General features: G+C 46.1%; 1 protein-coding gene across 1 annotated transcript in view; it reads right to left on the reverse strand.

Annotated features, from left to right (window-relative positions):
- The window catches only part of Nr1i2 (nuclear receptor subfamily 1 group I member 2), a 39,000-nt gene that overhangs the window by 6,717 nt on the left and 4,635 nt on the right, over nt 1-27,648 (reverse strand). Inside the window, exons 2-3 of the mRNA XM_075962426.1 lie at nt 15,745-15,940; nt 9,163-9,384 (exon numbers count right to left, since the gene is read on the reverse strand). Of these exons, the coding sequence (XP_075818541.1) occupies nt 9,163-9,384; nt 15,745-15,785 (263 nt within the window). The 5' untranslated portion in view covers nt 15,786-15,940. The remainder of the gene's footprint in view (nt 1-9,162; nt 9,385-15,744; nt 15,941-27,648) is intronic.

Here is a 27,648-nt window from a genome sequence, read left to right on the forward strand (position 1 = left end):
GGCTCCAGGCCTTTCGGGAATCACCTCCCATTGGTCTTTATACCTTGTTACTAATGGTATCCATGGAAATGTGCTCCTACCTGGTTTTCTCCTTGGAAGAGGGAGCCAGAGGAACACTGCCACCTCCACCCCTCACCTCCCCTATCTATCCCCAGCAGCTTCTGGACCTATGCAGTACCCCCCCCCAGCTCCCCTTCTAGTGGGTTTTGATTGGCTTGGGGTGGGGAGGTTGGAAGCTCTGCAGAACAGAGCCCAGGGTGGGATTGGGGTGTGGGGCTCTGCTGCAGCTTGTCACCAGCCAGAAGGGTGCTGAAGGGCCACCCCCTTCCCAGAGAGGCAGCTGTGACTGGGCAGTACGTGATGTCAGAGACTCCGGCAGACCACTCCACAGCCAAGCCATCCTGGGCTTCCCACCGAGGACTGCTTCTGCTGCCCTAAATGAATGCTTCCCTTCATTTCTACATCTGGATGACCTTGGTGTCCCTTGGCCCTGGCCTCTCTCTATTCTGTCCAACAGTGCGGGAAATGAGAGAAGCTGGCTTGGAACCCTGGGAACAGAACGGGGGCATGCTGGGAGGCCTGAAGTAGAGACTGAACTCACTGTACCTGGCAGGCTTGAGCTCAGCTTAGGGGCTCAGACCATCTGTTGGCCTAGGAATATGTTCATGGGTGTCACACTCATATTTGCCTCAGCACTAAGAGGCCTTAATAATGGCCCACTACAGGAAGCCATGATAATCACAAAACACACTGCCTCAGATCTGGGTGAACTGAGAAAGACTTAAACAAGATATGAAAGAGTCTCTCATGCTGTGGATTAATCCTTTTGTACACTGTGAAGATGTGTTGCTCTCATTGGTTTAATAAAGAGTCTACTGGCCAATAGCTCTGCAGAAAGAGGTTCGGCGAGAGCCAGGCTGAGAGAATGCTGGGAAGAAGGGCAAGGTTGGAGGGGATGCAAGCCAGATGCGGAGGAAGCAGTACATGTAGAAAAATGAGGTAACAAGCCATGAGCCAAAGGGTAGAATTTAGATTTAAAACAAGGGTTAATTTAAGTTGTAAGAGCTAGTTAGTAACAAGTCTAAGCTACCAGTCAACCATTTGTAATTAATATTAAATCTCTGTGTGGTTATTTGGGAGTGACTGGCTGGACAGAACTCGATGGCGATCCTGATGAAAAGCTCTGCCTATTATGTTTAGGTATGTTGCTGGTATCCCTGCTCTCTCCAATACTTTTATCATGAATGGCGTTGAATCTTGTCAAAGACTTTTTTCAGCATCTAATAAGATGATCAATTCATAAACACCTTTGGTAATGTAGTAGGATACAAGATTAACTCAAAATAAAATCAGTAGCACTCCTTTATACAGATGATAAACAGGCTGAGAAAGAAATCAGAGAAACATCACCCTTCACAAGAGTCACAAGTAACATAAAATAGCTTGGGGTAACTCTAAACAAACAAGTGAAAGACTTGGATGACAACTAGGTCCTTGGGAAACAGAGGAGAGGGTGCCTGAACTGGCCTTATCCCATAGCCACACTGATGAATATCTTGCATATCACTGTTAGGCTGGGAGCCCAGGCCCCAGTCCCTGGCATCTATCTCAGCCCCCAGGCCTGGTCTAGACTTCAAATCCCAGCAGGCCAATCCTGACCCCTCCCTAGGGGTGGGGTCGGGACCACTCCCCAGGGTACTTAAGTGATCCCCCAAAAGAAGAACACGTGGTCCCCCTTTCTTCCTCCCGGGGGTCGCGTTCCTGTGGCTTCCCAGTTTCCCCCTCAGGGCCACCCGAGAGCGCGCAGATCTTCCATTAAACCTGGATATTTCTTAATTTGGTTTGTTTTGATTTGGCTTGATTGGGAAGTTTTGTGTCGTCAGAGAGCTCGCTTAGGAAATATTCCTAACAATCACTATAGAACCTTCATTTGGCAATGGATGGAGATAGAGGCTGAGACCCACATCGGAGCACTGGACTGAGTTCCCAAGGTCCAAATGAGGAGCAGAAGAAGGGAGAAGATGAGCAAGGAAGTCAGGACTGTAAGGGGTGCGCCCACTCATTGAGATGGTGCGAATGATCTAATGGGAGCTCACCAAGACCAACTGGACTGGGACTGAATGAGCATGTGATCAGACTGGACTCTCTGAATGTGGCTGACAATGAGGGCTGACTGAGAAGCCAATGATAATGGCACTGGGTTTTGAGTCTACTGCATGTACTGGCTTTTTGGGATCCTAGTCTGTTTGGATGCACAGTTCCTAGACCTGGATGGAGGGGGGAGGTCCTTGGACTTCCCACAGTGCAGGGCACCCTGACTTCTCTTAGGACTGGAGAGAGGGAGGGAGGGGGAGGGAAAGAGTGGGAGGGTAATGGGAGGAGGGGAGGAGGTGGAAATTTTTAATAAATAAATTTAAAAAAAAAGAAAGAGAAAAACAGAAAAAAAGAACTCTAAGTCTTTGAAGAAAGAAATTTAAGAAGACACTAGAAAATGGAAAGATCTCACATGTTCTTGGGTAGGTAGAATTAAGATAGTAAAAATGGCAATCTTACCAAAAGCAATCTACACATTCAATTCAATGCCCGTCAAAATCCCAGCAAAATTCTTCACAGACCTTGAAAGAACAATACTCAACTTCATATGGAAAAACAAAAAACCCGGGATAGTCAAAGAAATCCTGTACAATAAAGGAACTTTTGGAGGCATCACCATCCCTGACTTCAAATTCTACTATAGAGCTACAGTAATGAAGACAGCCTGGTATTGGCATAAAAACAAACAGGAGGACCAATGGAATAAAATCAAAGACCCGGGTATCAATTCACACACCTACAAACACCTGATTTTTGACAAAGAAGTTAAATATATAAAATTGAAAAAAGAAAGCATATTCAATAAATGGTACTGGCATAACTGGATATCAACATACAGAAGAATGAAAATAGATCCATATCTATCACTATGCACAAAACTCAAGTCCAAATGGATCAAAGATCTCAACATAAAATCAGTCATATTGAACCTCATAGAAAAGAAAGTGGGAAGTGCACTTGAACACGTTGTCACAGGAGACCACTTCCTAAATAAAACCCCAGTATCACAGACACTGAGAGAAATAATTAATAAATGGGACCTCCTGAAACTGAGAAACTTCTTTTTTTTTTGGTTTTTTTTTTCAAGACAGGGTTTCTCTGTGGTTTTGGAGCCTGTCCTGGAACTAGCTCTTGTAGACCAGGCTGGTCTCGAACTCACAGAGATCCGCCTGCCTCTGCCTCCCGAGTGCTGGGATTAAAGGCGTGCACCACCACCGCCTGGCGAGAAACTTCTGTAAAGCAAAGGAGATGGTCAACAAGACTAAACAGCAGCCTATATAACGATAAAAAAAGTTTTACCAACCCCACATTAGACAGAGGACTGATCTTTAAAATATACAAAAACTCAAGAAACTTGACATCAAAAGAACAAATAATATAATTTTAAAAAATAGGGTACAGACCTAAACAGAGAACTATCAATAGACAAATCTCAAGTGGTTGAAAGACACCTAAGGAAATGTTCAACATCCTTAGTAGCCATCAGAGAAATGCAAATCAAAACAACTCTGAGATCCCATCTTACACCTTGTCGGAATGGCCAAGATCAAATACATTGATGACAACTTATGTTGGAGAGGATGTGGGGTAAGGGGAACACTCCTCCATTGCTGGTTGGAGTGCAAACTTTTACAGTTGCTTTCAAAATCAGTATGGCGATTTTTCAGAAAATTAGGAAACAATCTACCTCAAGACCCAGCAATACCACTTTGGGGTATAAAAAAGGAAGCTCATTTATACCACAAGGACATGTGCTCAACTATGCTCACAGCAGCATTATTTGTAATAGCCAGAACCTGAAAACAACCTAACTGCCCCTCAACTGAAGAATGGATAAAGAAAATGTGGTACAGTTACACAATGGAGTACTACTCAGCAGTAAAAAATAATGACATCTTGAAATTTGCAGGTAAGTAGATGGATCTAGAAAAAAGTCATGTTGTGTGAGGTAGCCCAGACCCAGGTGTAGTGAAAGGGGTTGGCGGGCTGTGTTCCCGTGCCCAGCTAGTTTACACCCGAAATAATTACACAGAAACTGTATTCATTTAAACACTGACTGGCGCATTATCTGTAGCCTCTTATTGGCTAACTCTCACATCTTGACTAACCCATTTTGAATAATCTGTGTGTCACCACGAGGTCGTGGCTTACCGGCATGAGTCTAGCCAGTATCCGTCTAGGGAAGGGGAATCATGGCGTCTGCCTGACTCTGCTTTCTTTCTCCCAGCATTCTGTTCGGTCTACTCCACCTATCTAAATTCTGCCCTATCAAAAAGCCAAGGCAGTTTCTTTATTAACCAATGAAAGTAACACATAGACAGATGACCCTCCTACACCACCCAGGAAGACAATAATATGTATTCACTCATAAGTGGCTTTTAGACATAAAACAAAGGAAAACCAGCCTACAATCCACACAACCCCAGAGACACTAGACCACAAAGAGGACCCTAACAGAGATATCCATGGATTTGAATAGGAAGGAGAAAAGGACAAGCTCTCCTGAGTAAATTGGGAACATGGGGGTCATGGGAGAGGTTAGAAGGGGAGGAGGAGGAAGGGAGCAGAGCGGAGAAAAATGTATAGTGCAATAAAAATAAGAAAAAGGAAAAACTCTGCCTATACTCTCACACCGGGCTTGTGCAGCGGTGGGACATGTGAGTAACTGGGAACAATCTGGGTGAGGCATAAGTAGAGAAACGGAGCAATACAATCAACCACCAATTCTCTGAGGCAAAATCTGTAACCTGAAGCCATATGAGGGAATTGGTTCATTTGAACATCACACACTTGGTCATCACCAGCTGAAGTCTGCATGAATATCAGGGACTGGAAGGCATTAAAGCAATGGCAGCAATTACTGAGAGAATTGGCGTGAGACTGGTAGTGTTTTGTATCCAGTTTGTAGGGCCAGACAGAATGCATTGGTGTGAGAGTTAAGAAATTAAGAGGCAGGCCGGGCAGTGAAAGCACACGCTTTTAATCCCAGCACTTGGGAGGCAGAGGCAGGAGGATTTCTATGAGTTTGAGGCCAGCCTGGTCTACAGAGTGAGTTCCAGAATAACCAAGGTTGCACACAGAGAGAAACTCCACCTTAAAAACCAAACCAAACAAGCAAAAATTAAGAGGTTGCTTTACAAAGACCCCAGGGCAGGTCTGGGGCTTTTCAGTGACTTTGCTGGGCCCTGTGGTCGGGACATGATCTTTACGGGGTAGGAGAGGCTTTTGTGGATCTGGACAATTCAGACTGTCATGCAAATCAGGTTCTTAAGGTGCTAAAGCATCAATGGACAGGGAAAAGGGGGGGAAATGAATGGTGGGACCTATCCGGGTCACATGAACGCAAACGTGCCAGTATTCATGTCAAGCCAGAGGTTTCTGGGGGCGGGGGATGCTTGTCTCTGGAAGGCTTTAAAACCTGAATGGCAGTGCACCAAAGGGGGGCAGATGGAGTGAGAGATAAAGCAGGACTGGTGGCCCCCACTGTAGGAAGCTGCTCCCCTGATGGGGTGACAAATGGTGGCTACTGTGAGGGCCACACATGGACATCACAGACACCATGTTGAGTTCTAGATTTCTTGGTTACCTACTCATGTGTAAAGCGCCTGGGTTTAATTGCAAACTACAGCCAAGTAGATTATTACAGGCACTACCCCAAAATACTGGGACAGCGTGAGCAGTAGATGGATATAGAGGCAGGGGTGTAAGCTTGTCCTGGGGGGTGGGTTGTTGTCTTCCCTGCGGACTTTACAGTATACATTTTCTCCCCCTGTTAGGCAAGATGGTAGCCTGTAAATCTGCCCACCCGAGGGCTGTAGATATGTAACAATATCGATTTCATCACGAATTGGGAAAGGTGGACATTACTCCCGCCTTCTCAACAGCCTGCTGTAGACTGGGAGGAAGCCAGACGATTGGTGGAGAATGACTGTAGCTTATGAAGAGCTGAATTAGGCCATCATCTTCTCGAGCATCCACGGCACCCAGCATCGCTCTTTTTGGACAGAACAACTGGCAGAAGTGATTAGATCCTGTCATACTATCCTGGGCGTCGACAACACTTTTCTTCACTGCCCCCTTAGCTACTGAATCCCAAGAGCAACCTGTAATCCGTGGAGCAGTCAGAAGTGGGCCTCTAAAACATTCCCCCCAAGATTACCCCCATAGTCTTGTCTCGCGGTTTGTCACGGAGCGGTGCTTGCTTTGTTATCCTGTCTACCCTTTGTAAAGGGGATTTCATCACACAGATGATATAATGTTAGTCTCGAGGAGTTAGAAAAACCATCTGAGATACACGAGTACACTGAAAGAAATAAGGATGGGAAATCAGTTAAACAAGACACAAATTCTTTGGAATATATGGCCAGGTAAAGTGCATAAGACAGATGATGGTATTACTGGGAAAATCCTACTACCTATGCCTGTAAATCTAAAACGGATACAGATGTTCCTGGGTCTCCTGGGGTCCTAATGGATCTTTGTACCCCATACTATCCAAGTTTTCTATCATTTCTATAGCTTGATAAGAAGGAGGTGCGGCGTAGGTTGGTACAGAAAGAAGCGTTTGAGCCACCTAAGAAAGATCCTTGTAGGACAGGATAAACAGTCATGTCTCGAAGTACGTCAGGGTCCCTTTATGTCACCAGCCATTCAGAGGGAGGTGTGTGACAAAAATCACCTGAACCAGCAGTGCCAGTATGGCATTAATCCCACAGTGGAGAGGCCCAGGATCTCATTACCAGCACTAGGGCAGCCATTGCCAGCTGTTTATGAAATGGAAAGGTGGAACCCACTGCCAGCTCTGCGGTGGCAACAGTGAAAACATCTCATGCAATTAAGTTTTAGGCTGGAGGCCTTTGGGATGCGGCAGAATCAAACTCTGCAGAGGTGACACGCATGTTTCCAGCAATGTATCCTGCATCTGCTCTGTCAGCGATGCCACAGCCATGAAGTCTCCACTGGGACCAGTGGTTTCGTTGTTGTTGTTGTTGTTTTATGTTTTTTGAGGCTTTGAGCCTCCCCTACAGACCAGATCAATATTCAAGCCAAATAAAGTGCTGGATGGGACGACACCTTCTCATGTAGATGCCTGAGACAGGGGCTGCACAAACAGGAATGGCTGGCTGCTGCGATCCAAATACTGACCCCGTGTGGCTGGTGAGAGAGGGAAGAGTAGGCAGCGGGCTGAGTGCAGGAGCAGCGTGGGGAACAGTGACTCCTGAGACTAGGCCGGTAACAATCTGCACGGTACGCAGAGGCCTCACTGAGAAATGATGGACTCAGAGTTGTTGGTGGCTCAGTAGATTCATATACAGTCTAGCCAGGGGGCAGCTAGCAACGGCTGAGAAATGATAAAGTCCCTGTATTCGCATGAGATATTCGGCATAGTGCCCAAACATGCAAGGCCTCTTCCCAATCGTAGCCCCGCTAGATGCTATGATTATGCAGGTGTGTGATTCCACCTATCTCACATGGGATTGGCAGTGAGGCCATACAGGGCCTATGCTTGTGAAATACGCTCTTACCTGTGTAGACATGGCCACAGGCATCTCCCAACATTTCCATACAGATAAACAGTAGGTGAAGCCACTCTCCGGAGGCTCTCATAACTCTCAGTGTTGGTGTTATATGCTAGCTTCCCCAAGGAATGGACAGGGGTATTTATTTCTTATGAAACAACTTTATTATAATTTATTATAGTAATTATAATTTATTTCTTATGTGAATAACTGGGTTCAAGGCAACTAGGTTCAGTGGTACTTCCACCTGCCTTGTATATATTATAGCCAAACGAAAGGTCATCCTTTTGACGGCCCACAGAAATCTGTGCCCAGCCGATGGAATATTTCATGAGATAAACACGCAAGCAGTAGAGAAATACCCAAAGCTACTAGGGAAGGAGTGAGGGGGCACATGAGAGAAATTACGGACACCTGTTTTCAGAGTCAGTGGTCCTGTAAGCCTTGCAAGACAGAGTCTGAGGGGCCGACACCTGAATCACCGATTGCCATATGCTGTACGTCTATCTCCACGGCCTCCTGCACTTCTCCAAGCTAGACTGGGTAGAATAATGTCTTGGTGCATTGTTGGCAGCCTATCTATAGTGAATGGATGTTTGTTGAGGTCTCCCTAGGAATAGTTACACATCTGTCGGTCATGGGAATGTTTGAATGTCCCAAGTGTGGCCTTGAGGTGAGAACTGCAAAGCCTTTCCCTTCCTGGAGGTGAACTGAAGCTGTTTCTTCACATTTTGCTTCCACCTTGGATCTGAACCCCCGTGCTGAGGATGGTTTTGCCAAGCTGTCACAAATTTTTCTGTCCTTCTTCTGATGATGGTGACCCTTTTGTCCAGACCTAACATGCTTTGGTTTTTTTTTTTTTTTTTTTTGGTTTTTTGAGACAGGGTTTCTCTGTGGTTTTGGAGCCTGTCCTGGAACTAGATCTTGTACACCAGACTGGTCTCGAACTCACAGAGATACGCCTGCCTCTGCCTCTGCCTCCCGAGTGCTGGAATTAAAGGCATGCGCCACCACCGCCCGGCTCCTAACATGCTTTGAAGTAGGGTTTTATTTTCTCTTTTGCATTAGGCTGTTGGGGGGGGCTTTTTTGATTTGTTTTGTTTTGGGGGTTCTTTTGTTTTGTTTTGGGGGGGTCTTTTTAAAAAAATGTGTTTCTAGATAAAATTATCTTAGTTTTGATATATTTTACGACTACCATATGAGAGTGATTTGAACACTTGCCTTTTCTCTCTTTCTCTTTTTTTTTAAACTTTTTGCTGTCCTTTCAATTTACTCAAGAATATACAGAAGAATGAAGTGTTATCTTAATGGAAATGATGCTTTCCTGGGCAGTAGATAAAGGAAGACTTGAAGATGAGGATTCCTCTGATGTAGACATGTGTGTCCTAGAACACTTACGAGGGCTTTGGGTGGCCCATCAGCCCATACAATGACCCTAGACATCAGATCAAGCTGAGGCCTTGAGACATCACCCAACCAATGAATGGGGAAACCCACGCTAGATGTCCTCCGGTCTGTCAGTGATGGCAAATGGTATGGGTGATCATACCTGAAGAATCCCTTGCAGCCTTCACATGTCATGACGTTGAAGTGATAGCCATTGGCCTTGTCCCCGCATACACGGCAGATCTGGAGAGCACCGTCTTCCTCATCTACGTTGATGGTGGGTTTTTCTGAGACAGAATCTGCTTCACGGCGGACAAGGTCAACATGGCTCCAACTTTCTTCAGGTCTCATCTCCAGATTTGCATCTGTGTGTCTTGGACTAGAACTGGAGAAAAAAGCACAGGAAACGAAGGCTTTGTAAAGGAGATATGGGAACTCTTCCTTTTGAGTAAGGCTCACATTTGGGTTTGACGCTGGACCTGACATCCCATGGGGGAAAACTGGAGGTTATTATTTGAATTGTTGTTAAGATGTAACCACTGCATTTTTACGCGTAGTCGAGGCTCTAGGCAGAACACTTAACCCAGAATATGGGAAAGAAAAGGCTCTTATGGGAGGAATAAATGAGCAAAGACGACGATGTCTGGAGTGGATTATGGAGTCACTGAATGGACTGAGGGTATCATGAGTTGATCATAGGCTGGGAAGGGGACCAACTCATGTGAAAGAGTAGCATTCCATGTTATTTCTGGGGCTGGGGAGATCGTGGGAGGATGATGACTTTTTAGGTGTAGTGTAGCCCAAAGTTCCACAAAAAGAGAAAGAACACTGCCCCCAAAGATTTTCAACTGAATACCAGACAACCAGTGAGAGTAGAGCCTGGATCTCAATTGTTTTATTGCAGGAAACTTTCCTTTAAAAAAAAAATCTTCCCACCTCCACCAGCTTCAGCTACTTTATACCCCATTTTATAAGCAGGGAAATAAATGTCTGGACTCTGGTTTCCACTCTCAGGAAATACTAACCCTTGATACATTCTCTCTGATCAGTATACATTGGGTTTTGCCTTCCATTTGGCCTGGAGGTTCTTCTGAACTATTTAGTGTCTTATTGAGTGAGCCATGTGGACCATTGGGCTGTTTGTATGGCAAATTCTGTCTACTTGGACTTTCCTTTGAACTAGTTAGGCATCTGCCATATGATAGGGAAGGTTAGGTGTGCTGGTCTTTTGAGCCACTGGGTTCTGTGAACCGACTCAGGACCCAGAGAAACAAAGATGTTGAGTCTATCTCTACCGTTGAGGTGGACAGTAACTCTCCACAGGAAGTAAGGGCGGGTCCCATCATAAATCATGAGCTAATCACACAGGAAGTGACTCAGTGAATAATCTCCAAAATGAATATTGCAGAGCAGGTGGGTGAAGGTGACCGTGACGAATGGCCTCTCCCCTGGCTATAGAAGAAGTGCAGGATCACTTCATTGATTAGCCAAGGGCGCATGCAAAAGGGGGTGTAGGCCACTTACTGGCTCTGCCCAGGGTGAACTCAAAAATCGCCAACCAAAAACAAAACAAAACAAAAAACCCCAGTGTGTGTCTTAAAAGATCACGGGGTGGGATAGCACTGTGATACTGCAGCCTTGGGAACACCTCCATTCTCAGGAGTTCCAGCCCGTTTTTTCTTAATGTGCTTTGCTCATTTCTACCCACATTTCCTTGTTCTTTCCAGACATGAGGCAACAGACTTGGCAGACACTGGGGTAAGGCGGCTTTGGTGACTCCCTGGTACCCTGGCTCTGTTGGTAAAAGGAGCAAGAGCTGAGAAAGCTCCTTGGCGGTCACATCTCTGCGATTTAGAAAATACTAGTTTGTGTTGTCTCAGGGACACCCTAGGAAAATTTTAGCTGACTAGTCTTTGTAATTTTACGATGCTTTATCTAAAAGTACATTTTGTATTAATATATTTGTTTTTTGTGTCATTTTGTGCTTAAAGAAGCATGGGGCCAAAGTTGTTCTGGAGTTCCTGAAGATAACTGAGTAGCAAACTGTGATTTGTTGTTGTTTGTTTGTTTTTGTTGTTGATGATTTTGAAATTGAGGCGCTATTGACAGTTGATGACTGTTGAAGGAGAATAGTCAGTTTTATTCAGGAGTGTGACCCCTGCTGGTCCATCCAAATTCCAGTAGATACTCCCACACCTCCGTGCACACACACTGGTAGTGTAATGGACTGGGCAGAAATGAAGATGGTCTAAAGAGATTTGGTGGTTGTTTTGGTTTTGGTTTTTTATGACAGGGGTTCTCTGTGTAACAGTCCTGGCTTGCCTGGAGATCTCTCTGTAGACCAGGCTGGCCTCAAAGTCAATGTCCAGTTGGAATCTCCAGTTTACCCCTGCATGATCCAGAAAGCCCCATTTCTGTCCCTCGAAACCTTATAGCTCAGAGAGTCTCCGAACAAAGGGAAGGCACCAAAAAGCCCAGTTCTGAATTCTTGGCAGCTATGGCAGCTTCCTCCACTGAGTTTCCAACCACCTACATCCCCAGCCGTCCACCTCCCCTCACCAGCCCTCACCTACAACCTATATAATCTCCCTGCCTTACTTCTGGGGCACGAATTCTCTGCCTGCAGAAAACTTTTACTCAGATCCGTCTGCCTCTGCCTCCTGAGTGTTGGGATTAAAGGCATGTGTCCCCACTGCCTGGTAGATATGGGTGTTTCTTAATCTGACCTCAGATTATTGAAAAAACGGACTCTGAACAAATGGGAATTTTCCTAAACTCTCATGCTGGGAGAAGAAAGGGTGGCACAGGAGGCTGTGGGGCAGAACCACGATGACCAGGACTGGCTTGTCTCCCGAAAGAGATTGTACATAGTTCTAACTTCAGGATGAGACTGCAGCCCAGATGATGGTGGGTCGCTGGTGGACCACACTGTGCACCTGTGGACATCCTTGGTCCTCTGTCTAGACTGAGCTCACCTTGGGACCCAGAAGACGGACTTGAGTTCCTAGGTCTTTGTTTCTCTCCCCGGTATGGCCACATTGAATAAATCTTTTTCTGTTTTCCACTTTTGGGATGGCTGGACCTGACTTGGGGCACAGGTTGTAACCTTCAAGTCCAATAATAGTAGCACAAAATGGACTCCAGGAGTTATCAAAAAATTAAAAAGAGAACATGATTTTGAAAGAGGGGGCTGTTAGAATTCAGGCATTATGCTGGCCTGCCCTGTCATCTGGTAGGATGCACCCAGGCATTACTCTGGCCAGCACAGGGTCCTAGTCAGTATGCAGATGCAAAGGTTCCTTTAAGAGACAAGCCCCGCCTACTCCTTCTCTCTCCCTCCCTTCCTTCTTTACTTCCTCCCATCCTCCCTCACTCCCTCCCTCCCTCCCTCTCTTTCTCATTCTTCCTATTCAGTGGTTTCTCTGAAGAGACAGGTTTTTTGTTTCTTTCTGTCTCCCCCCCCCCCCCCCCCCCCGCCTTCTCTCTCTCTCTCCTTTCCACCCCTTCTACTCTCATCTCAGTAAACACCACACTCAAGCTCTGTCTGCAAGGCATCTTTGTCTCCACTGTCTCCTCACCTGCCACGGGACCCTCTCACGCTGAAATCAATCACTACAGAGACAGTGCAAACAAGGTCAGAAAGTCTGAGAGAGATTCCGGAAAAAGGGAAGAGGGTCATATAATGAAAAATACTTTGTATACAGGTAATACATTCTCAAAGAATAAATAAAAGTAAAATATATTTATTTATTTATTTTTATTTATTTATTTTATTTTATTTTTTTTTGGTTTTTTCGAGACAGGGTTTCTCTGTGGTTTTGGAGCCTGTCCTGGAACTAGCTCTTGTAGACCAGGCTGGTCTCGAACTCACAGAGATACGCCTGCCTCTGCCTCCCGAGTGCTGGGATTAAAGGCGTGCGCCACCACCGCCCGGCAGTAAAATATATTTAAAAATTTAAATTTAGCTGGGAGGTGGTGGTGCACAGCTTTAATTCTAGCACTCACAAGGCAAGGCAAGCAGAGCTCTGTGAGTTCAAGGCCAGCCTGGTCTACAAAGCGAGTTCCAGGACTAAATAAATAAATAGCAAAAAATTTTAAGTTACCAATAAAAATATTGTTCCTGGCATGCATAATTAAAAGTGTGTGTGTGTGTGTGTGTGTGTGTGTGTGTGTGTGTGTGTAAGGATTTGGGACTACAGTAACATTGGAACTATCATTTGTGTTTTCTCTCTAACATTTAACTGTAGAATTTGGAACTGAAGAAAAACTGGCTACACAGCACTTTACCTCAAGCATACCTAAAATGTTAAGTACTTGAAATGTTAATTTTGACCTTATAGGTCAAAATGGATGATTCGGGTCTGAGACTTTCAAATGTTAATTTTTTTAGAAAGAAAAAATCATGGTCCAGGATTTACAAAATAGAGAGCTAATATCTTGCATTTAAAGGATGGTTAAAAGGGTAGATTGTATTTCTTAAATGCCCAGAAAGTGGCTATTCTCTTTTTCTAGGAAAATGTAATGTAAAATTTTCTTAAAATGTGAATGTAAAAGATCAATTTTAGGAATAGACGTAGTGGAGTGGAGTGCGTGGCTTCTGGGGTTTGCTTCATGTATGCATGTATATATGCACGTATGCATGCATGCATGTATATATGTATGCATGTATGTATATATGTATTATGCATGTAAGTGTGCATGTATGTACGTACGTATGTATGCATATATGTGTATATGTATGTATATATGCATGTATGTATACATACTTATTTTTTCAACCTAGAGATGGACTGCTATTAGAACAAGAAATTATCACCCAACAATTCATCACTGGTAGACAATACATCTTCAATAATGGTGCTGAGAGTAACGTAATACAGGGCTCTGGTTAGACAGGGCTATCTCGCCTGTGAGGGACACTTATGCCTAGAGGAAGAAAACTATTTATAAGCATGGAAACTGCCTTCAGAGATGTGCAGTTTCCTCCACTCTAGTCCCCCAGAGTTGAGTCGTGGACAAGGATGGGGGAACACGATTTAAGATCCCATTCACAGGAGGAGAGTATTCTGAGTCCACCTACATGCTCTCCTGTGGGAGTCCTCATCCCATAGGCAGAGAAACAAACAGGTAAAGGATCCCATAGAAGGAAATACCCCGAAATCTAAAATCTGGATAGTCAAATAAAAGTAATATATGGAAAGATAAGGGCACAGGATGCCTCCCCAGATCTGTTTCATATTTCCCCTGATACACTCACTTTCAGGCCTCACCGACAAAGGGCAGTAGGAGAGGATGAGGTAAGGAAGATGAGGCCATCTGGGTAAAAGGGTAAACTGACTTTCCTTCCCTGTGTCTTCCCACTGCCACCTGATCGATCACTGTGCAGTTTAGAGGAGTTTATTTCATCCTGCAGGTTCCTCATCAAGGGGTGCTTGGCTCCTGTTCAGCTGACAGGACGCTGCTTACCTTCCTGCTCCCCGGCTCAGGGTCAGCTGCCTTTTTTACATAGCCCCGCCCCCCCCAGCCCCCAACCTCCCCTTCTCTGCCTAGAGATGGCACGCCCCAGTGGGCTGGGCGCCCCTGCGTCAGTTACAAGAAAAATACCCTACAGGCCAATCTGAAGAAGCAATTCTTCTGGTGAGGTTTCTGAAGGGTTAATCACCTCATAGCCAGGCTGGCTGAGAAAATCAAGAGCGGAAAGCTGATTTGACTAATAACTCCTATGAGCTGTTAGCATCCTGGGAGCTCTGATAAGATCAGCATACCTAGGTTGGTATTTACACAGAGATTGCAGAGGAACTGACAGCAGGAATGGCCCATCCCTAAAGCTCCCCTTTCCACCCCAAATCCCCTTTTTCTTTTATTTCCAAGTTGCTTCTATCAATCCTGATCTAACAGTTCCTTCTTCCCAGGCGTCTCTAGATTTGTGTCAAGTTGCCAGTTGAAGACCTACTAACCTTGAGGAGCCGGCATCACCTAGTCCCCACTGAGTCAGATGGGAACAGTTTCTCCCTTCCCAAAAGCTATTACCCCAGCACTTCAGACTCCCCCAGCCTGTCTGTCACCTTCTGGATGATAAGCCAAGGAGAACTTGTGCCCCCTCTTCCCCCTCTTCCCCCTCGAAGCCAGGAGCAGAGGACAGAAAAGAAATTTTCAGAAGAGGGAGAATATTTGCAGACTATTTAACTGACAGTAGATGAATATCCAGACTGGATGAAGACCTTGTCTGGACACAACCCAGATGTTACACAGCAGGCACAACGAGAAAATGAGCCTGGTGTAATGGCACTTGCCCGGCATCTGCCTGAGTTTACAAAGAGATCCTTTTCAGCTGGGCGGTGGTGGCGCACACCTGTAATCCCAGCACTCGGGAGGTAGAGGCAGGTGGATCTCTGTGAGTTCGAGGCCAGCCTGGTCTACAAAGGGAGTTCCAGGACAGGCTCCAAAGCTACAGAGAAACCCTGTCTCGAAAAAAACCAAAAAAAAAAAAAAAAAAGAGAGAGATCCTTTTCAAAATGGAACACAAAAGGGAGTGGGGGGGAGGCGACATTGTGTTAGTGATCTGAATAGACTTTTCTCCAAAGAAGACTTAGGATCTCCCAGCACCTCAGGACCAGAATGACTCTCCCTCCCTAGAGATTACCCTATCCCCGCCCCCCAGCACGTCAGGAGGGGTGTGGAACGCCCTCCCCGGCTCCACGCAGACATCACTGGAGCTAGCTCGCCAGGTTAGAACCCACATCACCTTCCTCTGGCATCATAGCCTTGGTCTCTGAGGATGGACATAGCCTTGGTCTGTCAGGACAGATGTGGAGTCCGTTTTCCAGTATCTCCAGACGACCGCAGTAGAGTCCGATTTGCAGATGAGAGGTCATGTCTCCTTCCGCCAGCATCTTACTCCCAGCTCCGAAGGATGGGGCTTGTTCTCCACATTGTAGGATCTGTGCAGAGTTCACACCCTGGGTTAGAGGCTCCTTCTCCCTTCCTTAGTCATCCTGACTCCCAGCATCTCAGGCCAGTAGTTCCCTCTTCCTCATCCCATCTCTAGAACCTCTAGCCCTTCAGGACCCACATAAAACACATCGCCCTGTATCTTGGGACCTGAATGAGACTTTGTTCTAATGAGATTAGAACCACATCTCCCTCCCTCCAGCATCTTAACCACAAACGCTTCAAAACCCACATGGAGCCTGTTCCCAGAGCATCAGGACCTGAGTGGGACTCACCCCCCAGGATACCCACTTGTGGGGTTTTAAGGCCACACTTTCCCCTATCCAATCTGGGTCCCACCCCCACCAAAGAACACCAAACGACCCCAAAATTAAACTACCAATCAAGGGTTAACATCAAGCAGACTCAAACACAAAATGTAGGCAGACACGAAAAGTCACAAAGTGAAGGTTACATAACTTGAATTGTAAAACCCTAGGCAACAATAAAACCCAAGATATACTGTCTCCTCCAAAGGAATAGAAAGGAACTTCAATAAAACAATTTAGACAAAATTCCAGACAAGGAACATAAAAGAATAGCTGTAAATATTTTGAAGGAATTCAGAGACACCAGAATGAAAGTAAAGAGTCCAGGAATAAATTCCTCAATAAATTCAAGAGAACACAAGCAGATGAAGGAGTGAAGACATCGCAGGGTATGAAACCAGAATCCAGTAAATAGTTAGAAACAGTAAAGAAAATCAAGATGAAATAAAGCTTGGTATGGAAAATCGAATGAGTTAAATAAAAGCTTAACGGAAAGTCTCAACAATAGACGAGATCGTGGGGGAGTCAGAGCCCCAGGGACAGGAACTGGATCACCAGAGATAGTGAACAATTTAAAAAGCAAAACTCAGGGGCTGGAGAGACGGCTCAGCAGTTGAGAGCAGTGGCTGCTCTTCCAAAGGACCTGGGTTCAATTCCCAGCACCCACATTCCAGGGAATCTGACACCCTCACCCAGACACGCATGCAGGCAGAACACCAATGCACATTAAAAAGAAAATACAATGCATGAATGGTGCAGGTAAGATTTGGGGACACCATGAAAAGACCAAACTTTTGAATTATGGGCAGAGAAGAATTCCATGTCAAATGCAGAGAAAATATGTTCAATCAAACCACAGAAAAAAATTAACCAAATCTCTGGAGAGAGATGCCTGTCCAGGTGTAAGGCCTCCAGAACAAAAGACGGACCAGAAAAGAAACTCCTTACGTCATAGGTAGTGTGACATGGCACAAAACTAAAACGGTGTGTGGAAAGACACGAGAGGCCAACACCTTTTCCTTTTTTTTAAAGAAATCATTTTACACACAAAATAAAGTTCTTTTCTTTTCTTTTCTTTTCTTTCTTTGTTCTTTTTTTCTTTTTGAGGCAGGGTTTCTCTGCAGCTTTGGAATCCATCCTGGAACTGGAACTAGCTCCTGAGGAGGCTCTCAAGCCCTACTTTGACAATGCAGGTATCAGGCATGTAGCGTAGAACATACATGCAGAAAATAACACTCAAATACATTTTAAAAACGCAAGCAATGTTGGTTTGTTTCATCTTGTTTTGGTTTTGTCTTATTGTTTTGTTTTTTGTTTGTTTGCTTTGACTTTTGTATTTGTGTATTTTGAGAGAGAAGAATATAAATTTGGGTATGTGGGGAGGTGGGAAGGATCTGGGAGGAGTTGGAGGATGGGAAAAACATGATCAAATGTATTATTTGAAACAGACTTTTAAGTAAAAAATATTTTTTTAAAAAATCAAGCCTACCCTGGTCCAAATATTGAAATAAGAAAAATTTAAGAAACAATGATGAATAACAAAATAAATAGATTGAACAAAAAAAGTAAAGTTGAGAAAAATTGAATGGAAAATTGGACTCTGTTAGTATCCAGTATTAATGCCCAGAACTACCAAAATAATGATTTAGAAAACACATTTAAAATTACACTTCTTTAAATGATAAAAATGTTCACAAAGCCCCATTCCTCAAACACCGATATTGACATAAATAGCATAGCATGTGGTACATCAGAATTGCGGTTAGTGATGCGAACCCTTTCTGTTCTCATCAGGGTCAGGTGGATATACAATGGAGGAATGAAGAGTCGTAGACAGGGTTTCTCTGTAGCTTTGGAGCCTGTCCTAGAACTAGCTCTGTAGACCAGGCTGGTCTCGAACTCACAGAGATCTGCCTGTCTCTGCCTCCTGAGTGCTGGGATTAAAGGCGTGCGCCACCACCACCCGGCAGAATAGCCTTTCAGAATGGCACTGGGAAAACCGAAATTTCACACATGAGAAAAATGAATATAAACCCTTATCTGACACTATCCACCTTTATCCACAAAAATGTATTCAACATAGGCAACAGGTCTTACTTAATGCAGAGCCAGCTCCTATGTGGGAGAGGAATGAACACGGGAAAGCCCACTCGAGAGCATTGTTAAAACAATACAGGTTAAAACCAGGAAGAAATACCCCCACAACCCCCAGGATTGTAACCAGTATAGGTGACAAGTGGGGACACTGAACCTGGCCGGCAGGCGTGTGAACTGCTGCTGCCCCATAGGAACGCAAATGCTCAAAGAATAAAAATGGGACCCGACGGTTCTCCTCCAGTCAGAGGACTTTGTTTTTAGCTCCCTGAGGCTGGAGATCAAGTGAGCCCTGCCTGTCCAAGGCTGCTAGACTGCTCACTGCTCCCACGGGCCTATTGGGGCTCAGTTTCCACAAGATAAAACAGAGGCTGTCGGCAGAATCAGGCAAGACTTTGGGCATGAGAACAAAGAGACTGTTTGCACACATGTCACTCAAAAGCTGACCTTGCTCCTCGGATATGCTTGAATTTGAGGAGAAGAAAAGGCGTGGTTAATTTTAAGGAGACCATAGGGCAGAGGGCTAGGCTTAATAGGGGTTAAATAACCGCTTACAAAGAAACTCTCCAGGAGTGAGAGGAGAGGAGAGGGGTTGGAAGTATTGACACCCCGGTGAAAGCGGGGCGAGGCTTGAGAGAATGAGAGAGAGAGAGAGAGAGAGAGAGAGAGAGAGAGAGAGAGAGAGAGAGAAGAAAAGAAGACAGAAGCCACCTTGGGGGCTTAAAAATAAAGTTCCTGAGGGCCATAACCAACAGAGAGGGACAATGGGTTAGATAGAAGCTCAGCACAGGGATTCTGGCAGGCTACAATTCCTGGTTTTGGGAAAAGAAGCCACAGAGGAACTTCAGATTCATCTCTGGGCCAGCAGAGACCCTGCTTGATTCAGTTCCCTAGACCTGAAGTATGCTGACCCACAGAGATTATGCTACAGCGAACAGCACATCTGTGTGAATGCTTCAATGATCGCAGATGACTTTGTAGTTTAGGATAGTGTGTGTGTGTGTGTGTGTGTGTGAAAGAGAGAGAGAGAAAGAGAGAGAGAGGGAGAGGGAGGGAGAGAGAGAACTTGTCCTTGCAGAAGGACAGAGGGAAGATATTGGAAGAGACTTTGAGTCCCGGGGAAAGCGGAAGGGTGGGGAGGGAGCTCCACTAGTAACCTTTGGAGCTAAATATTTGAAAGTGTTGGAGAACAAAGGTGACCCATGCTTCTAATGTCTGCATGCACAAAGGCAGGGATCCCAGACAGCCATGGGAAGTAGGGGTCTTTGGAGCAAAAAAGAATGAGATGTTTAGATTAGGTTGAGAAGTTTGTATCAGAGAGATAGGGTGAATAGCAAACTGCTGTTAGCAGAGGAAGGCTGAAATCCTAGACAAGGAATGGGTGATGGAGAGGCTGCTGGTCACCCAGTATGGTAGAGACAGGGAACACTAAGGGGGTAAAACCCAGGATTGTGAACTAGAAAGAGTCAAGGAACAGAATGAAAGTTCAAGGCCTTGAGCTCCTGGAGGTTAGACAACAGCTCTGGGGAGACAGTGTTAAGAGATGATGGCAACCTAGTGACACACACCTTTAATCCCACCACCGGAGGCAGAGACAGGCAGATCTCTGAGAGTTCGAGACCAGCCTGGTTTACAGAGTGAGAGGGCCAGTCAAGACTACATGGGATCCAAGAGAAATCAAGATGATGGATGGATTCCTTAAGGTAGCACGAAGGAAGTCTGAGAGACAGCCAATTGGTGAAGAGGCCTGGGAAGAATCAGAAAAATGGCCACAAGTTGCAGTTTGGGCGGTCAGCACAAATCATGGCCCCTGCCCAAACTATGCTAATAGCATAATCCTTAGGGCCTTCTCAGTGAGCACTCTACCCTGCCCCCACCTCCAGGCCTAGGAAGGCTGGCAGCCTGTCTGTCCAGGGGTCTTCTGGGATCACACATAAAGGAGGGTCACCAAGGATGTTTCCTGCATCTTACTCTTCCCCAGGTCCCTTGCTGACCACCCCAGCCACAAGCAACTTCTGAGTCAGTGGTATGTGGGGGGTGAAATTCATTGGGTGCTCAGTTTAGCTAATGGGCCCTCAGTCGGTTTATATGCAGCTGACACCTTGTAAGGAACCCTGCCCAAGAAAAACAATACCAAGCTGACTTGATGCTCAATCCTGTAATTTTAGCAGTGCACAGGATGCTGCGGCAGTTGAGATTATGGGATGGAGGCTACTCTAGCTTACACTGAGAATTCCACAAACCTTGAGATAGGACCTCTCTTGGCCTCTGTATCGAAAACCAAACCAAAACAACAATGAAAAAACATAAATAAACCAGTAAAATGAAAAAGGAATGGGAGATTACAGGTACAAATATAGGTACCAAAGGGAATATGTATTTATGAGGGAAAAAAATGAAAAAAAGAAATGATAAGAAATTACAAGTATTAGGAAAAATGAATCAAACATTGCAAAACCCTGAAAAATAACATAACACTTAAATTAATCATGTAGTGTACTAGTCTGATTGTGCCCTGTAGATAAACTCATAGTGGTCCCCGAAGACATGCGTCCCAACCTCGGGACTGTGAATGTGTTTCCTAGTACAGCCAAAGGGTCTACGCAGACGTGAGGAGCCTAGAGACCAGGAGGCAGGAGTGGGGGTTGTTTCGTCTTGTTTAATCTGATCATAGGAACCCTAAAATCAGAGAAACTTTCTGGGGTTTAGTCGCAGAAAGAGCAACGATAAAGAAAGGGTCAGTGATAAAGCTGCTGGCATTCAACATGGGGGAGGAACTTGACTCAAGGAAGGTACGCCATCCAGAAGTTGCGGAAAGGGAGGATTCTGCAAAGGAAGTCCCCACGGGGGACCCTGTTCTGTCGCTCCTGATCCCTACCTTCCTGCAAGGACTGGGGTCCCTCACACTTCCCACGAGTACAGAGAGAGCAAACTCAGGGAGAAAAAGCCGGACAGAAACAGGGGGCACAGGAGAAGGGGTCCATCAGCTGACCTCTTCTAAGGACAAGGACTAGGGAAAGACAAAAGAATAACTTCCTCTCTGACCCTCTTAGAAGAAGGCAATTACAGTTCAGAGACAGCGGTGTCATATGTGGGTGTCTACGGCTCCCTCTCTCCCTGCACAGGAGACTACTAAAAACTGTCCCACCTGATCTTGCAGGGCGCTGCTCAGTAGCCTGCCCTCCTGCTTCTCTGCCCACCCCACAGGGCTCCCAGTGGGACCAGGGTCAGCCAGTCTCCTGAAGAAAGTATCTGGAGGCCTTTTGGAGCCTGCGAGGAATGGTAGGGTTGTCCTCTAGGGACAAGTGGCCCACTGACTCTTTCAGCTGCCGTCCTACCGAGAGTCTAGACATCAGACACCGTGGAGACAGTGCCCCACGAAAGGGCTGACCGCTTTGGCTGCACCTCCGTGTTGCCATCCACAAAGCCATTAAATGAAATGTTGGGGGAAACTAATAAAAAATAAAAAAGAACTGGTCAGCTGTTTTTCTCCGACAGAGCTGTCATTGTGCCAAGTGAAGACGTAAGACACTAAGCTCTATGGTACGCGGTGGGGCTGATCTGCGGTCACACAGGGTTGCTCCAGCCAGCTTCCAAGAGGACAACTTGCTGCAAGCAGAAGACAGAACAACAGAATAATGTGTGACCTAGAGCCATTTGCAGAGGTGAGGGGACTGCGACCTGACTGCTTAATCTCACGTCGTCCTCCAAGTGGATGGAAATCGCACAGAACTAATTATTATGCAAATCAAAACCACAATGAGGTACAGCCTCACTTTCGTGAGGACGGCAGCCATGTCCAAATGAACCAACGAAAGGCACTGGCAACGGTCTGGAGAGACCAGGGTCCCTGTGTTCTGCTGCTGGGCTGTAAAATGGCACAGCCACTATAAAAATGGTACCACAGTTCTCAAAAAATGAATAGCAGAATTTCTATGTTATCCACAACCACTTCCAGGTCTATGTAAAAAAAAAACAACAATGGAAATTAGAGTCTTGAAGAGATGTTTCTATACCCTTGAACACAGTAGCTTTATTCAGCAGAGCTAAAAGGTGGAAGCAACTCATGTTCATCACCAGATGAAGGACGGGGTGGATGTGGCTTAGTGGCAGAGCCCTTGCCTAGCGTGTGCAAGGCCCTATATTACACCCATAGCACTGCTCGGGAAACAAATAATTAATCCCCTAGAAGAATGGATCAGCAAAATGACAAAATACTAGCTGAGACTTAAAGGAAATAAACGCTATAAAATGCTACAGTGTACAAGCCTTGCAGACAGTATGCTACATGAAATACACCAACTGCAAAACAGATCATGTGTGGTTTCCTTTAAATGAGATGCACACACAGCCAAACCCAAAGAAACAGAAGGCAACTAGAAGGAAATGGGAGGTGATTAATGGGCCCAAGATTCAGCATCATAGAATGAAGGAGGTCTGTATGTCTTGCTCAACAATGTCAATATTCTTATCATTACTAAACCACACACTTAAAAAACAATTAAGGGCAGATACTGGGAGAAGGGCCGTCATTGCCCTCCGTTTGTGGATCCTGACGACTCTACCAGGCTCCAGTGGATAGTTCCAATCTCATGGCTGAATAGGATAGCCCTATTAAACCAAATGTGCCAGAAAGCAAAACCCAAAAGACATGGGTCTGGGAAAGGACCCCAGGGGTGAGGGAGGGGGTTGCTGAGGACAGGAATAAACAAGAGAGGTTGGGGGAGAGAGCAGTCAGAGTACATTATATGCACATATGAAATGGTCAAAGAACAAAATTTAATAAAAAAAAAAGTTAAGTGGTTGAGGATATGGTTCTGTGTAGACTGCTTGCCTACCATGGATGAGACCCCGAATTCAAATAGCATTGCTAAAAAAATATTATATAATAAAAATTTATGAGTATTTAATCCTGTGCAAAATGTAAATAAAAAAAGCCAAAACAAATGTTGATCAAACATTTAAAGACTTTTACAAGGCAAAAATCTAGCTATTAATCTGGACTAAGTACCCTGCCTTGTGCTTGGAGTCGGCCAGACCAGGGTAGAAAAAGACAGGACAGGGAGGCCAGGAGGCAGGGAAGCCGCCAGGGGGAATGAGCAGCTGAACTTTAAGTGCAGGGAATGTGGGACCCACAGGCAGCTGGCTCCAGCCAGCCGCCTGCATCTGAGCAGCATGAACTGCGCCAGGAACCCTGTGACGCTGCAGCCTCGACTGAGATTTTCCACCTTCCCTCTTAGAACTGTTTCCTTGCCCCCACTGTCTATAGTAACCCGGAGCTGGGTTGACTCCCGGGGTATGCTCTTCTAGTTCTAAAGGACACTCAGTCACCTGGGAGCTTCTCATCTGGCTCGGGTCTGGGCTCTGGGCTCTGACAGGCTCCCTGTGATACTGACGGTGCTGGCCTGCCTGCCATTCCGGGAGAAAAAGAAGGACCTCAGAAATCCAGCTAACAGAACCCCAAATCAGCAGTGCACACAAAGGACGTGATGGAGGAGACCCCTCTGATAAAACATCTTTCAGTAGACAAACTCACTTGATAGCTAGTTCTTAAAGCCAGAGTACAAGGAGACCGTCCCTTCACCCGAGGAGGCTGCGCAGATACCCTGGGCTCCCAACGAGTCATGGCTGAAAACTTCAAGACCAGGTCACTGGGATTTGATGAAGGAGAGCGCACAATTCGAGGGTGAAATAACAGTCTCATTGAAGACAAAGGCGATTGGCGAAGGAACCAAGATCTTATGACAGAAACCATTGGAGATACCAGATGCACAGACGCACACTTGTATACATGACAGAACGGTGCCGGGTGCAAAGGAAAGAAAAAGCAATGGGAAATCTTAGAAGACAGAAGTTAGAAAGCACAGCTTGCAGAGCTACCATTAACTACCAACTTGGTCCAACAAAGGGAGAAGATTGGTAAATGTATTAACTAACATTTACACAGGCTGCTGCTGTTTACAAAATGATTTCAAAATCACGACTGCATGTAGAGATGCCTATGAAGTGCGCAGAGTGGGATTTATGCCCAGATGAGCGGAGCAAGGAATGAGGGAAACTGAGGGCTGAGATGTGTCTGGTTTAATAACGGCTGTAAGTGGCTGGACCCACACCCATCCCCTTTACCCGAGTACTCTGGACTATAAATGGATAGACTGCCACGAAATCCATGGAGATAAACTTGTTTTGAAATGGTTTAAGTATTGTAAACACCCCTACACACACACACACACACACACACACACACACACACACACACACCATCCCTGCCATGGAGGTGACCTCCAGAGGTCATTTAGATAGAAACCCCAAGTCTTTCAGAACTCAGTTGCTATCAATAGAAGTTAGCCTGTGTGCTTGCCAGATATGAGTCAACAAACGTAAGAGGTCAGAGGGTTTGTGACTCTGCCTGGATGGAGGGGAAAGCTGGCGCGGCTGTCAGCACAAGTACACCCCGTACCCCTGTCCAGGACCTAACAGGACACAGTGAACTCTGGTATGATGCCTATCTTTCGTGGGCATGTGTAGTGCATAACACCCATGGTTTCATGCTTTGACTCCTTGTGTGGGACTCATGGATACTGGGAGTTAGTTTGTACACCCATGGGTTTGGATTTGCTTCTCTGTCTCGTGGACCAGAGGGACACTATTCTCTATGTGCCCTGGGAGGGCAAGAGATGTGTGTGATGGGTAGGTGAACAGGATCTAGGAAGTGGGGTGTTTTTCCCAGCTCCTCCAAACAGACTATGTGGAAGGTCCCATGTGCAAAGGAGGTCTCACTCACCTCCCAGGGCCCGCACCCACCCCTGGGGTGGCTCTGGGGCGGAGTCCAGATCAGCACGGCCCCGGCAAGCATTGGGCTGATGCATTCCTTCCCTGGATTTCTGCTCTTTCTCAGGAAGTCAAGGGTCTCCCCTCTGAAGGGCCTAGTGGCTGTTGGGCCATTTCTGCCTCCACCCACCTTGGGATAAGCCATCTAACTGAGGGAGTCTGTCCACGATGAAAATGAAGACCATCTAAACATTTCTCCCCAAAGTATTGAAGCCTGTAGAGCCAAAGGCAGTTGTGACCCAGGAAGATGCTGCCCTTTCCTGCTCATTAAAACCAGGACAGGGAATCACAGAGAGCAAAGGTTTTCCCCCCACTTCCTTCTTCCTCCTGCACAGAATGAACCACACACACGCACATGCACAAGCTCAAACATATACATACACACAGAGATATATGCACATACATATATATATGCTCAAGCACACACATACACACAGACACATACACATGCACACATGCAGACACACATGCATGCACACACAGAGACATGCACAGATACACACATATGCATATACACAAAGACATAAACACACATGCACACACACAGACACACACATGCGCACACAGACAGGTACATACATACACCAGACAAGCATATGCATACCTACACAGACTTACACACACATATACACACAGGCACACACCCAACACACATAGATACACACACACATGCACAAGCACGCACATATACACACATGCACACACACAGATACACATACATGAACACACAGAGACATACACATACACACACAGCTACACACATACACAGACACACTGTACAAACTTCTTCAGCTCAGAGACACCGGCAGGGCCTATAGATTCTGAGGGCCCACTACTCCTCCCCTTAGTTCACCCCATTTGCAAACCTGACACAGCTCAGCCCTCTTGGCAGCGCTTTTAACAATGCTGAGTCTTCATTTTTAAACCCTTTTTCATCTAAGACAGGGTCTATCCATTAGCTCACGGTAGCCTCAAACTCCAGGCACCCCATACCTCTGCCGGCACTCCCTACCCCTGCCGCCACCCCCACCCCTACCCATGCCTCTACCCCCTCCCCCAGCTTCACCCCCTACCCCTGCCTTCACCCTTTACCCCTGCCTCCACCCCCTACCCCTACCCCTGCCGCCATCGCCTGCCCCGCCGCCACCCCCTACCCCTGCTGCCACCCCCTACCCCTGCTCCTGCCTCCACCCCCCTCCCCCTGCCCCTGCCGCCACCCACTCCTGCCTTTCCAAGTATGGCTTCCAGGGAAGTCCTTGTTACTACACTCTGTTTCTTAGAATTATTCTTTAAGAAGAGCTCCGAGCCACGACATTGAGAGGGCTGCTTTCTGTCTGTGGAACATGTGTGTGAACTCATAGGCATCCTCACTATTCTCTCAGGAACTTGGCGATATAGAAGTGTCCCGACTCTGAACTCAGGAGGAGGGGTGAGGAGATCTTGTCTCTTTTCTCCTCTTCACAAAGAAGACAGAGAGACTAAGAGGATAAAAGTCATCTCTAGGACGCGACACCCACTCGGGATTTTAAAATTCTTGGTTAACCAGGATGAATAGACAAGAATTTCATGCGCTCAACGGAGGGTACTTCCCAGAGATTTATTAATTATATATACAGTGTTCTGCCTACACATGTGTCTGCAGGCCAGAAGAGGGCACCAGCTCTCACTACAGATGGTTGTGAGCCAGCATATGGTTGCTGGGAATTGAACTCAGGACCTTTGAAAGAACAAGTAGTGCTCTTAACCGCTGAGCCAGCTCTCCGCCCCCACCCCCCAGCCTTTATACAAAAACAAGCTCCTCATTAAAGTGAAAGTACAGGTTTTTATCACCAGTGCCATCAGATAGGGTTATTGCCTCCAGACCTGGAGCCAGGGGTGATACAGGAACACCGGAGGCCTGATGGGTCAGGTCATGACCTTCCGCATGAGCCAGGGTATCCTCAGGGTTATTGCCTCGGTGTGACGCCACAGAGGCCAACACAGCAGCTCATGGCCTTTCCTGGTGTGGCTCCAAGCGGGGTAGAAAGGGAATTTGAGAATTCCCGACAAGACCGTAATAAAATTGACCTGAGTTCCAGTTTATACCTCCTGTGTGGTCAGTAGCTCCCAAGCTAATAGGGGTCCCAGTCGGTACTGAAATCCCCTAGAGGGAAGTGGAGTCAGCCACAACTTCAAGGAGTCCAACAGAGAAGATTCCAGGAGAAAGGAATTTACAATGTGGAATTCAAGTTAGGAGCATGGCAAGAATATTACATTTCCATGTTCGACATTCCTTGGAATTATAGTCTGCCGGGGACAGGAAAGACGGCTCAGTAGTTAAGAGGACTGGCTGCTCCTCCAGGGGACCCGGGTTTGATTCCTAGAAGCCACATAGCAGCTCACAACAATCTGCAATTCCAGTTCAAGGGAATTCAATACCCTCTTCTGCCTCCACAGCCACCAAGCACACTCGTGGTGCACAGACA

The sequence above is a fragment of the Microtus pennsylvanicus genome, chromosome 1 (genome assembly GCF_037038515.1).
Source record: "Microtus pennsylvanicus isolate mMicPen1 chromosome 1, mMicPen1.hap1, whole genome shotgun sequence".
Taxonomy (NCBI): domain Eukaryota; kingdom Metazoa; phylum Chordata; class Mammalia; order Rodentia; family Cricetidae; genus Microtus; species Microtus pennsylvanicus.